General features: G+C 41.3%; 1 protein-coding gene across 1 annotated transcript in view; it reads right to left on the reverse strand.

Moving 5' to 3' along the window:
• Nucleotides 1-1,021: 1,021 nt before the first annotated feature.
• Nucleotides 1,022-13,257, reverse strand: part of LOC124117025 (4'-phosphopantetheine phosphatase-like) — a 30,795-nt gene continuing 18,559 nt past the window's right edge. The window contains exons 4-11 of the mRNA XM_048391901.1: nt 12,586-12,667; nt 12,051-12,151; nt 9,385-9,540; nt 8,486-8,598; nt 6,451-6,743; nt 4,279-4,436; nt 3,081-3,250; nt 1,022-1,423 (exon numbers count right to left, since the gene is read on the reverse strand). Coding sequence (XP_048247858.1) covers nt 1,186-1,423; nt 3,081-3,250; nt 4,279-4,436; nt 6,451-6,743; nt 8,486-8,598; nt 9,385-9,540; nt 12,051-12,151; nt 12,586-12,667 — 1,311 coding nt within the window. The 3' untranslated portion in view covers nt 1,022-1,185. The remainder of the gene's footprint in view (nt 1,424-3,080; nt 3,251-4,278; nt 4,437-6,450; nt 6,744-8,485; nt 8,599-9,384; nt 9,541-12,050; nt 12,152-12,585; nt 12,668-13,257) is intronic.

Consider the following 13,257-nt stretch of genomic DNA (forward strand, 5'->3'; position numbering starts at 1 on the left):
GGGATTCGTTTCCGAGGCAGAATTCGAAAACCATTCAGTGTATTTGATCGAAACTTGGCAAAGCTATCAAGCACATACTGAATTTTACGAATTTTTATTTTTTACAATTTTTATGGAAAGAAGTTGGACCTAGACTGCATTGGGGTAAGGGTTCATTTCCGGGCCAGAATTCGAAAACCATTCAGTGGGTAAACAATGTATGCCTTTTAAAGAACATTCAACTGTTGACTCATTTCATACAGAATTGCACATATACTAGTGGTTACTTTACAGACAGCTGGGGGGGGGGGGGGGGGGGGGGGGGGATATATCATCTTTCTGATGACTCTTGTTTATATTTCTCTACGTTCTCTTGAAACATTAAACGTGTTTTAATCATGATGATTCCTGTTATGTTTTCCTTGAAACAAGTTGTTGTAATGACAGCGGTGTGCATTAAAGATGCTCTCTGAGTGCCTATGTAGTTCAGATTACACATTCCTGTGGACTACCAGATCATCAATGAAATCACATGGCACTTGAAGCTGTAACTGTGTATGAATCATCCCAGCAATGGTGCCACCATACTATGCTGTCCATGGTCGTATTGCCTAATACCCAGCCATTTCTTGATGAATCTTATGACATTCTCAATATGCATGGAGTATATGATTTGCCAATTATCAAACCGTTGGCTTTCAAATCAATTTGAACATTGAATTTTGTCCCTCTAGGCAATAGGTACTTAATTCACATGCAATGAAGAGGCTTTCTGTGTGGAAACAGGTTTATTGCAAATTTGTGTGTGCACCGAGCATGACCTCTCTTATCAGATGTTTCCCAAATATTCCAGAAAACTTTCTTGACACGAAAAGTATGCTCTGTATGTTTACCCTGAATGTGTATCACCAAAGATTGTGCTATTTTTTCATCTCTCCATCCAGGTTTTCTTTTACGTTATCCACAGAAACAAGAGATGACACCCAAATGGATCAGCATGACAAAGAAACAAGTCCTTCTGCAACAATAATTCATACACAAGTTTGACATCTATTGTTTATTCAGGATACATTTTCAATCATACATTTCTTTCATTTCGTGTATCTTGATTCTTGAGTTTTCTTTCATAAAATACTATCAGAAGTTTGATATTCTTGAGTACCATTGTTAAAAGCATATCACATGAACACCTGAGCCTGGCTGTTGTCATGAGGTGCTGTTGGATGCCGACACGCGACGTGACCTCTCGTACTTGAACATCACATTGAACATGTCCCCACCAAAGCGGTTTGCCAACCACCGGTTCTTTATCACAGCTACTTTCAGACACTCACAGGAGAAGGCTGCTTCAAAGTTTGTGTGGATCGCTCGACCCATGCCTTCAATAATGATAAGATCTGTGTCCATGGTTTTGATGGTATCCACAAGACATTGGTCTATCAACCTGTAGAAAAACAACAACTTTTATCATAACTGTGAGCAAGTATTCAACACGTGGAAGGGAGAGTGGGGGTTGTTCGATTCCCCACACACCTGACGTTTACTTCTGTAATATTGATTGAATATTACATAAAGAGGCTTCAAATTGCACTCACTCAATACATAAAGGAGTTGTTAATTAGTCGGTGCATAAATCTACAAATCCTGTTGCTAGATATTAAGGCATATATAAGATCTGCTCACTGAAATTGATGACGAACTATCAAAAACAGTGATCTACACACATTCAAACAGCAGTCGATTTTGAAATGAAACATCGTCAAACAACTGACAACATGGCTGGATCTCAGAAAGTAGAACACACACACACACTCAAAGTATAGTATGGTCAACTAAAGTTTAGTATGAATTCCTACAGAATTATGCTCTCATATTAGGCTGAAAGAAATAACAAAATTGGTTCTCAGGCAATGGCAATATTTGTAAATATAGTGCAGGTGAGCGGCCTTTTGTTTTTTTGTTCAAACTAGTATGTAACAAAATAACAGTTTGGTACATTCAACCTGGGAAAGGGCCTCCCGACATAAATGTATTTCTTGATCAGTAAAATACTGGAAAATAGTATTGGACTACCAGTGTGTGCATAATACACACATACTATGCGCTTTTGATTTTATCTCACTACGCGAAGACATCGTGTGCACACAACCCCGAAAGAAGCGTGTTAACAAATCCGTACTAAAGTCCGCAAGTTAGTCCTGTTATTACACCATCTTGCTATAAAAGTGTTCATTGTGTATCTGACTTAAGTTTGTAATCCATTATATCACTTTTCTCAAAGATTCCATTCAATTTTGTTTACATGAATTCCAGCAAATTCGTGTATGATCTGATCAGCAAATAACATCAACTGACCATGAACTCACCTTGAAATGAACATTAGTCAGAGATACAGAGTCTTCTGTCTTCCTATCAATTACTATGGAATTTCTTTTCAGTTATATTGGCCATGACATAAAGTATTTTTTATACTAAATCACCCATAGATCGAGGAAAAAATGTGTAAACATATGATGGCTATTTCCGGCTTATTTTACAAGACAAATACACATGTAATCTTAATCTCTGCTTATGAAACATTGTCCGGCATACAGTACACAAATACCACTGAATTTTTAAATCATGGTGTCTAGTGATGTTTTATCATACATTTCATGTTTTCATTTACCAAATTTGCAAACAGCAAAACAGGCACACAAACTCCTATTGCCGCCATGACCATTACACACGCGATGCACAGTGAACCAGTGCACATGTAAAGGGAAGTAACTGTGTGCTATATTGGATCGAGTTGTTTTTAAGTATTGTAGCATTTCACTGATGGGGTCATGTGTTTGAGACGTGGAATATTATAGGATATTTTTTTTTGAAAATGGAAATAAAAACGAAACTAGCGGCGGACCTTGTGATGATGCAGCAGTGCTTGAGAGCCAAGACTTTTTCGTTTAACTTTACAAATCAGCATCTACCGATGTCAATCCCATTACAGCACATATCTGTATAACACTACCAGTGCTAAGCTTTTTAGTTTACCTTGGGCAAATTAGGTTAACACCGGATCATTTTTTATATTTATGCTGATTATACATCATTTATTTTACCTGAGATCTAAACATGGTGAACCTTGACCTGATTCCATCACGAGGAGCCTTCCTTCTGTGAGGGCCTGGCTTATCTCCCCTGAAATTGCAGCCACGTGTTTGGTGATCAGCTGTAGTTCACTGAATGTGACATCATTCAGAGTGGGACGGGAGTTGGCACACAGAATCACCTGAAGGAAAGATGCTGATGAATTCATGGAACTCAACTATTAGTTAAAGCCTAAAGATTAGATGTACCAATTTCATTCCACCTGCAAAAAGTTAAGCACGCCCTACGATAATGATTTATAACATGTGACCATTATTTTCAACAGTAAGGGCAATGGTGATTATGACAAGGCTGATGATCCATCAAAAGGATGTTACCATTAATGCTTTGCAATGTAAAATTACATCAGTCGAAATCTGAATCCGCTGCAGCACATACAGGACATCCTCAGGCATCTTATACAGGCACTTGAGCCTCCTGACAAGAATCTGTGTGAATCGGAACCAACTTTGCACCAAAAGTTGCTGCAGTTGCCAGCCCCTTTAGTAGATCCGACATCTGACTGGAGGGATGCGATACAGGTTGGGGTAAGCATCTGGCCACCTAGAGGGCTTACTCGCCACTGAACCTTTGAACTACGGGTGTCATCGTGGGACTCAAAGTGACATTTGTATCCAGAATTAGCCACCTAAATCGTCATATGAACTCTGCTTTCCATACTTATTAGATATTGTCTTGGGGTGAAAACATCACCGGTGGTTGTGCTAAGATATCGTGATTAAAATCTAACATCAGCTGACAATGGTGGTGATTTCCTATTGTCAGAGGGTTCTTAAAGATCACATTTGTTTATCCGAGCTCGTTAGTCAGTAATTTCATTCCACCACTAGTTTCTTTAGACATTGAAACATTTCCAGGGGTGCTGTCCAGGTGTATATTCACACTCTGAAATTGGATCTGGCAAGTTAAATATTAGATGCAAGTAAAAGTATGTTTAAACCATAAACAGACACAGCTATAAGCATGTCAGGCAGGTAACCAAAACATTATAACACATAAAAAACAACTCATCACAGTAATTGTTTGTGTTGTCATGGCTGCCTATCATCGGTGTATCCACCTTATCAACACATAGCAAGCAATGACAAAATATGCCTTCTCATTACCATAGACACCATCACTATTCAGCCTGAAAGTAGGATCACTTACACTGGTCCCTCGAGACAAGAGCTCCCTGGTCAGAGGGATCACACCCAGAATGATGTCAGCACCACTGTTGTCACAGAAGATGGCTGCACATTTGTGGGGTGGGGACCGAGACAGTCTAGCTTTCCAGGCGTCAAAGTCATCAAATAGCCATGGACGCCCTGCAAACACAGGGCACAGTTTTTGGTACTCGGTTAGGAAAATATCAGAGAATGTGTAACAGCGTGTGTTCATTAACAGTTGTTCCATTATCTTCAGTTTGTAATTAACTCGAGTCCTGTTTATACTCCTCAAACAATGTGGCCGCCCAGTTCTCATGTCAATTCTCTCTTACACAAGGCATGCTATGGGACCTACTCCTGCCTCAAACAATGTGGCCCCAGTTCTCATTTCAATTCTCTCTTACACAACGCATGCTATGGGACCTACTCCTGCCTCAAACAATGTGGCGAATCAGTTCTCATCATAATTCTCTCTTACACATGGCATGCTATGGGACCTACTCCCGCCTCAAACAATGTGGCCATGCAGTTCTCACGTTAATTCTCTCTTACACAAGGCATGCTATGGGACCTACTCCTGCATCAAACATTGTGGCCACCCAGTTCTCATTTCAATTCTCTCTTACACAAGGCATGCTATTGACCTACTCCTGCATCAAACAATGTGGCCTCCAAGTTCTCATTTCAATTCTCTCTTACACAAGGCATGCTATGGACCTACTCCTGCCTCAAACAATGTGGCAATGCAGTTCTCATCATAATTCTCTCTTACACATAGCATGCTATGGACCTACTCCTGCCTCAAACAATGTGGCCAACCAGTTCTCATTTCAATTCTCTCTTACACAAGGAATGTGATGGGACCTACTCCTGCCTCAAACAATGTGGCCATCCAGTTCTAATTTCAATTCTCTCTTAATCAAGGCATGATATGGACCTACTCCTGCCTCAAACAATGTGGCCACCCAGTTCTCACGTTAATTCTCTCTTACACAAGGCATGCTATGAGACCTACTCCTGCCTCAAACAATGTGGCCATCCAGTTCTCACGTTAATTCTCTCTTACACAAGGCATGCTATGGGACCTACTCCTGCCTCAAACAATGTGGCCATCCAGTTCTCATGTTAATTCTCTCTTACACAAGGCATGCTATGGGACCTACTCCTGCCTCAAACAATGTGGCCATCCAGTTCTCATGTTAATTTTCTCTTACACAAGGCATGCTATGGGACCTACTCCTGCCTCAAACAATGTGGCCATCCAGTTCCCATTTCAATTCTCTCTTACACAAGGCATGCTATTGACCTACTCCTGCCTCAAACAATGTGGCCACCCAGTTCTCATTTCAATTCTCTCTGACACAAGGCATGTGATGGGACCTACTCCTGCCTCAAACAATGTGGCCATCCAGTTCCCATTTCAATTCTCTCTTACACAAGGCATGCTATTGACCTACTCCTGCCTCAAACAATGTGGCCACCCAGTTCTCATTTCAATTCTCTCTGACACAAGGCATGTGATGGGACCTACTCCTGCCTCTAACAATGTGGCCATGCAGTTCTCATTTCAAATCTCTCTTACACAAGGCATGCTATGGGACCTACTCCTGCATCAAACAATGTGGCCATCCAGTTCTCATTTCAATTCTCTCTTACACAAGGCATGCTATGGACCTACTCCTGCCTCAAACAATGTGGCCACCCAGTTCTCATTTCAAATCTCTCTTACACAAGGCATGCTATGGACCTACTCCTGCCTCAAACAATGTGGCCACCCAGTTCTCACATTAATTCTCTCTTACACAAGGCATGCTATGGGACCTACTCCTGCCTCAAACAATGTGGCCATCCAGTTCTCATTTCAATTCTCTCTTACACAAGGCATGTGATGGACCTACTCCTGCCTCAAACAATGTGGCCACCCAGTTCTCATTTCAATTCTCTCTTACACAAGGCATGCTATGGGACCTACTCCTGCCTCAAACAATGTGGCCACCCAGTTCTCATTGTAATTCTCTCTTACACAAGGCATGCTATGGGACCTACTCCTGCCTCAAACAATGTGGCCACAAAGTTCTCATTGTATTTCTCTCTTACACAAGGCACGCTATGGGACCTATTCCTGTTTGAAACGTAGACAAGTAAGGGAGTCAGTCTGCAAGAATCCTCTTACCTTGCAGTTTATCCTGAGCATCAGCAAAGCCAAACTCCTGTGTCTCCATGATCTTCCTGACTTCCATTGCTCCCCAGTCAAACACATTCCCTGCTAACAGACCCTTGGCTAGTGCCATCTGTCGGTCATCCCAGGACAGTGTGTCCAAGTGATTCAGGTGACCATCGAGTGACTTCAGAGCCTGCTCATTCTCAAACTGTTTCTGCTGGGAGAATGGGTCTGTGAAGTCTAGCTCGGACAGAAACTGACTGCTTGTGTCCAGTAGGGTCCTGACATTCAGAGACCCAAAACAACTGTGAAAATAAAGAAACAAAATAATATTACAAAAACAGAACTATCAAACTCTGGGATTTTTCTATTCTTTTAGATCAGATCCATACAATATGAAATGTCATAAAGATACATGTTCAACATGAGAAAGCGAGCACATAGTGCTGAGGTGATCTTAATATAATATACAGATTGTCGTTGCACTACAATTGCTTTGTAAACAGGGCCCTGATCTTTAGCAAGATCAACAGCTATGGGGGGGGAAGAGGGTACGTGCATGCGTGGAGATTCTCCCATGAGAAAGAGAGCACACTTGTGCCTGGAATATGACGATCTCACACTGGAACTGAACACATGTACAGTCGAACACCATAACGTCGGATCCAACAGAAGTCAGGCTTGTGTTGACCAAATCTTTTGATGTTCCAAACTAGTAGGGATTTGTCGGTGGCAATCACTAACCAAACTGTGTTGAAGAGAATGTTGGCAAGGTTAGTTGCTAGAAAGTCTAGACATTTGTGTATTCTTGACGTCATCTGACCACACCCACCTTAGTATGAGTTGCTGAGAGCCCTCCCCACCCTTGTAGGAAGGTTTCCACAAACAGCCAACAAGTGGAAATAAAGGACTCCACCAGAGACTCAAAGTTTACTACTGGACGGGGGATGCAGAGACCTATCTCATGGTGCCAGGAAATCGGACTGATCACTGTCTGACCCAGGTTGGAGAAAGCCTGAAGAGGTTGAAGTTGGAGTCTACCCCATCTGGTAATATAATGTGCCGACGTGAGGAAACCATGTCACATGTCTCTGGATAGGGTTTGAGACACCAGCGGTCGAATCTGTAATCTATCGTCTTGGGGAACCAAGAGGCTGTTTGAAAACCCACGAGGAGTGAGAGGGAGGGAGTGAGGGATGGAGGGAGTTGGCGCTACCATCTTTTTAAGCAATACTTCAGCAATATCAGTGTTTGTACCAGCAACGTGCTTCACACATACCCATGGGGGGCAACAAATGTAGGCCCACCGTGTGATGAGCGAACACATAACCACACCAGCAGCTGGATCTGTAACCTGAATGAAGAGGATGTTTGAAAACCCACAAGGAGTGAGAGGGAGGGAGTGAGGGATGGAGGGAGTTGGCCTTAACATCTTTATAAGCAATACTTTAGCAATATCACAGTGTTTGTACCAGCAACGTGCTTCACACATGGACTTACCAAAACCCACATGACAACATACATAAAATAATGCAACAACACGATAGCTGCACAAATCCTAGATGATCTTTTTGTAACACAAACCTAAATATATACAGGAACACAGAAACATACACAAGAACTATGTGCAACAAAAACCGAAGTGAGTATATAGCAACGTAAAGACAAAGTTAGAAAGGATATCAAAGAGCTGGACAAAACCATGTCTACAGAAGAACGTTCAAGGGCAGCTAACTCTGCATGGGTGATCAACTTCCAGGGTGGATTTGGACAAGCGGTATACACTGTCATAGCACAGTACCGGTAATAACAATTAAACCATTTTCAACTGAACATGCTATATGCTAGCTACGTGACAAGACTTGTGGCAAACACAATGCAATTAAATAACATATTTCAATTCTACAAGTATATGACAACTTCAGCACAAACTCTTCTATTTATATTCAAAACCAGTCCATGAGGACTCCATGCAAAACTGTTCCCACAAGTACATCATGTGAAGACATCCTGCTGATGGGTCCAGTCCTGTCATCATTCAACTCACCACGGGTTGGCCTTGAGCACGCTGAGTCGGTCCAGGTACCTGGACTTGAACTTGTCTGCTCTTTCCACAGCATCAGGTGAACTTGGCTGACTCTTTATAGCTTGCAGCTTGCTCTAGCAGTAAATAACATTACTACCTTATTAATAGTAACTTACACACTTTGGAGTATAATCATGTGACCAAGTAATATTAAAACCTTGATTCAGAAAAAGTAATATAACCCTGAATGAAAGGATTTAGAGAACACATTTATAGATAGTCATATAGTTATTGTGTAAAACATTATCTTATGAAAATCCAGAAGGAACTAACCACATGAAATAGTAATTAAACACAGGATGCACCTCCAGACTCCTCCTCCCAAATGAAGAGAACTCTTAGGTTCTGTGTGAACCCTTTCTAAACTCATACAAAGTTCAACTCATAACGGCGGCATTGTACAATCAGACAGATAACATTCTTGAAAAATAAAGAAAAAAACATATAAGGTAAGGCTTAAAAAAATAAAAGTATTGGTTCTCTGACTTTTGAAAATATAGTGAGGGCTGGAGGTGGTATTTTTTATGTTGTTTGCTGGTTAAAACTAGTGTGTAACCAGATAAACAGTTGTGTACCATCAACCTTGGCAATGGCCTTCCTACATAAAGAAGAATGCAAACTCCTATTGCTGCCATGACTAGAACACATCATGTGCAGTAAAGCAGTGGGCATGTAAAGGGAAGTAACTGTGTGCTACTTTGGATCACAATGTTTTTAGGTATAAGGGTTTCTTTCTTTTATTGAAAATGGAAATAAAAAGGAAACCTGCAGCAGACTTTAGGATGATGCGGCCATGCCTGGGAACCACCAAGACTATTCCTTTTTTTAGTCTACCCATGGAAAATCTGCCCCTGAAGTACCTTGTCAGCTCCCTGAGAAAAGCACTGCAGCCAATATTCCCTGGCCTCAGCATCTTTGGTGAGATCTACTGTGTCAGGGTAGTAGCTGTTCACGTCCAGCAGCAGGGTGCATGGCAGTAGGGGACGTTCCAGGCGGTCTATCTCAAGGTGGTCAAACTGCAGAAAAAGATAACATGCAAAGAGCATGCATAAACATCCCGTTTATTAAATTTCACATTGTTCTTAACAATGTCATTCAAACATAGAAAAAAAGTTACATATTGACACACGAATAATCTAATCAGTGGATGGCCAAAATATATTTTAACATGATTACCATGAGAAAGAGAGTCCACTGCCATTGCTAATCACCTATCAGCGCTAATTAACTGTTAAGTCTTGGTTTCCTGTTGTCCGTTTCTGATCACCCATCAGCGCTAAGTAACTGTTAAGTCTTGGTTTCCTGTTGTCCATATCTGATCACCCATCAGCGCTAAGTAACTGTTAAGTCTTGGTTTCCTGTTGTTCATATCTGATCACCCATCAGCCCTAAGTAACTGTTAAGTCTTGGTTTCCTGTTGTTCATATCTGATCACCCATCAGCGCTAAGTAACTGTTAAGTCTTGGTTTCCTGTTGTCCATATCTGATCACCCATCAGCGCTAAGTAACTGTTAAGTCTTGGTTTCCTGTTGTCCATATCTGATCACCCATCAGCGCTAAGTAACTGTTAAGTCTTGGTTTCCTGTTGTCCATATCTGATCACCCATCAGCGCTAAGTAACTGTTAAGTCTTGGTTTCCTGTTGTCCATTTCTGATCACCCATCAGCCCTAATTAACTTTTAAGTCTTGGTTTCCTGTTGTCTATATGTGATCACCCATCAGCACTAATTAACTTTTAAGTCTTGGTTTCCTGTTGTCCATATCTGATCACCCATCAGCGCTAAGTAACTGTTAAGTTTTGGTTTCCTGTTGTCCATATCTGATCACCTATCAGCGCTAAGTTACTGTTAAGTCTTGGTTTCCTGTTGTCCATATCTGATCACCCATCAGCGCTAAGTTACTGTTAAGTCTTGGTTTCCTGTTGTCCATATCTGATCACCCATCAGCCCTAATTAACTTTTAAGTCTTGGTTTCCTGTTGTCTATATGTGATCACCCATCAGCACTAATTAATTTTTAAGTCTTGGTTTCCTGTTGTCCATAACTGATCACCCATCAGCGCTAAGTAACTGTTAAGTCTTGGTTTCCTGTTGTCCATATCTGATCACCCATCAGCGCTAAGTAACTGTTAAGTCTTGGTTTCCTGTTGTTCATATCTGATCACCCATCAGCGCTAATTAACTGTTAAGTCTTGGTTTCCTGTTGTCCATATCTGATCACTCATCAGCCCTAATTAACTGTTAGGTCTTGGTTTCCTGTTGTCCATATCTGATCACCCATCAGCCCTAATTAACTGTTAGGTCTTGGTTTCCTGTTGTCCATATCTGATCACCCATCAGCGCTAAGTAACTGTTAAGTCTTGATTTCCTGTTGTCCATATCTGATCACCCATCAGCGCTAAGTAACTGTTAAGTCTTGGTTTCCTGTTGTTCATATTTGATCACCCATCAGTGCTAAGTAACTGTTAAGTCTTGGTTTCCTGTTGTCCATATCTGATCACCCCTCAGCCCTAATTAACTGTTAAGTCTTGGTTTCCTGTTGTCCATATCTGATCACCCATCAGCGCTAAGTAACTTTTAAGTCTTGGTTTCCTGTTGTCCATATCTGATCACCCATCAGCGCTAAGTAACTGTTAAGTCTTGGTTTCCTGTTGTCCATATCTGATCACTCATCAGCGCTAAGTAACTGTTAAGTCTTGGTTTCCTGTTGTCCATATCTGATCACCCATCAGCGCTAAGTAACTGTTAAGTCTTGGTTTCCTGTTGTCCATATCTGATCACCCATCAGCGCTAAGTAACTGTTTAGTCTTGGTTTCCTGTTGTTCATATCTGATCACCCATCAGCCCTAAGTAACTGTTAAGTCTTGGTTTCCTGTTGTCCATATCTGATCACCCATCAGCGCTAAGTAACTGTTAAGTCTTGGTTTCCTGTTGTCCATATCTGATCACCCATCAGCGCTAAGTAACTGTTAAGTCTTGGTTTCCTGTTGTCCATATCTGATCACTCATCAGCCTTAATTAACTGTTAAGTCTTGGTTTCCTGTTGTCCATATCTGATCACCCATCAGCGCTAAGTAACTCCAAGAAACCAAGACTTAACTCCCAATATCAGCTTCATGATCCCAGTGTTTTCTCACAGATGACCAACAGGCAGTATACAAGATTTACAGGAGCAAGTGAAAGTCATGGCAAAAAATCAAAATGATAAAGTACATGATAATATACATATTAAGAGAATCATTTTCAAGCTTTGACAAAGATTATCTGTCCTGAATGAATTTATTTTATAATACCCGCTCCTTGGAGAGGGATTTTCAGCATCAGTTCTTGAGGGATAGATACTGGGTAATACACATTTTCGAGTTGCAAGTAGCCAATGCAAAGTCCTTGCAGGTCATTAAAAGTGTCAAAGTTATTGTGGATGGACAAAGGGTTCAGTTCAAGGGAAATAAAAACATTCCGCGATGGTTCACTGATCTGTGATTCCCAGCAAATCGCTCTAGCAAATAATCAATAAAACATCCGTACCATTGAGCTCCTGCTTTTGGCGATGTCAAAACACTTCTGTTTGGGGCTGACAAGGCCAGAACTGCCAGCAAAATGTTCTCCCCATGAATATCTCTCAGTATCTGGGAAAAAGAATATTACTAAGGCTAAAAAAATGATAGTCTTGGTTCTCAGGCATCGCCCGCATCATCCTAAAGTCCGCCGCACCTTTTGTTTTTATTTCCATTTTTTAAAAATAAAAAAAATCTTTACATATTCTGTATCTTGGACACACGACCCCGTCAGTGAAATGCTACAATATTTAAGAACATTGTTTTGTTTTGCCAAAGCTACATTGTATTGTAAAACAATTTTGGTTACATACCATCTTTAACCACCCCCAAAAAACAAAACATGGCCCACCTGCACAATATGTTTGAAAGCCATTGCCTGAGAACCAATACTTTTATTTTTTTAAGCCCAGGTAAATTGTAACAGTGTGCACTTAGTTACAATCCATACAATGCACTTAGTTTGGAATCCTAGCTAAATCCCTGACATGACAACAAATACTCACCCTCTTCCTCCTCCCCTTTGAGGAAGGCACCAATGGCTCCCAGGTAACCCTCATGTCTCAAGAACAGTGCCTGGATTTCCCCCTGAAAGTATGCAGGAGTACCCAGTTATCCCAACTGTTGTTACTGTACTGCAAAGTGAGTGGGTTGGGTTTAACGCCGCTTTTAACAGTATTCTAGTTATATCGCGGCGTGTCAGTTTAATGTGTGAGGAAAGCCCAAAGTGATGCAGGTCTCGGACGTTTACCACTTCAGCAAAACCAACGAGCACGGGTATGGTGCTGACAAGCCTAGAAACATAATCGGGGCGAACCGGGATTCGAACCCACAATCATAGGTTTCTGGTGTGCCCAAGGGATGCAACTCTGCACAGCGAATCGCGGCGTCTTAGATGACTGGGCCACCCGTGACCCCTGTACTGCAAAGATTCATGTGCACATATACAGTATGCTGCCAAGGAAGACATATACTGGCTGGCAAGCAGTTATCCTCAAGGACCAATTATTGCCAACACCCGATTACAGCTCTTATGATATCGGCTTGTTTTACTTTTCCATTAGAAGGGAGAAATATTTATCTGAAAATGATGAGCAAAACTGTATGGAAATATGAAAACACACCTGAGAAGCACCTTGCTCAAATACATCTGTAGAAAAGGTGAGGTTAGGTGAAAT

The sequence above is a fragment of the Haliotis rufescens genome, unplaced genomic scaffold (genome assembly GCF_023055435.1).
Source record: "Haliotis rufescens isolate VD_foot unplaced genomic scaffold, xgHalRufe1.0.p SCAF_101, whole genome shotgun sequence".
Lineage (NCBI taxonomy): Eukaryota > Metazoa > Mollusca > Gastropoda > Lepetellida > Haliotidae > Haliotis > Haliotis rufescens.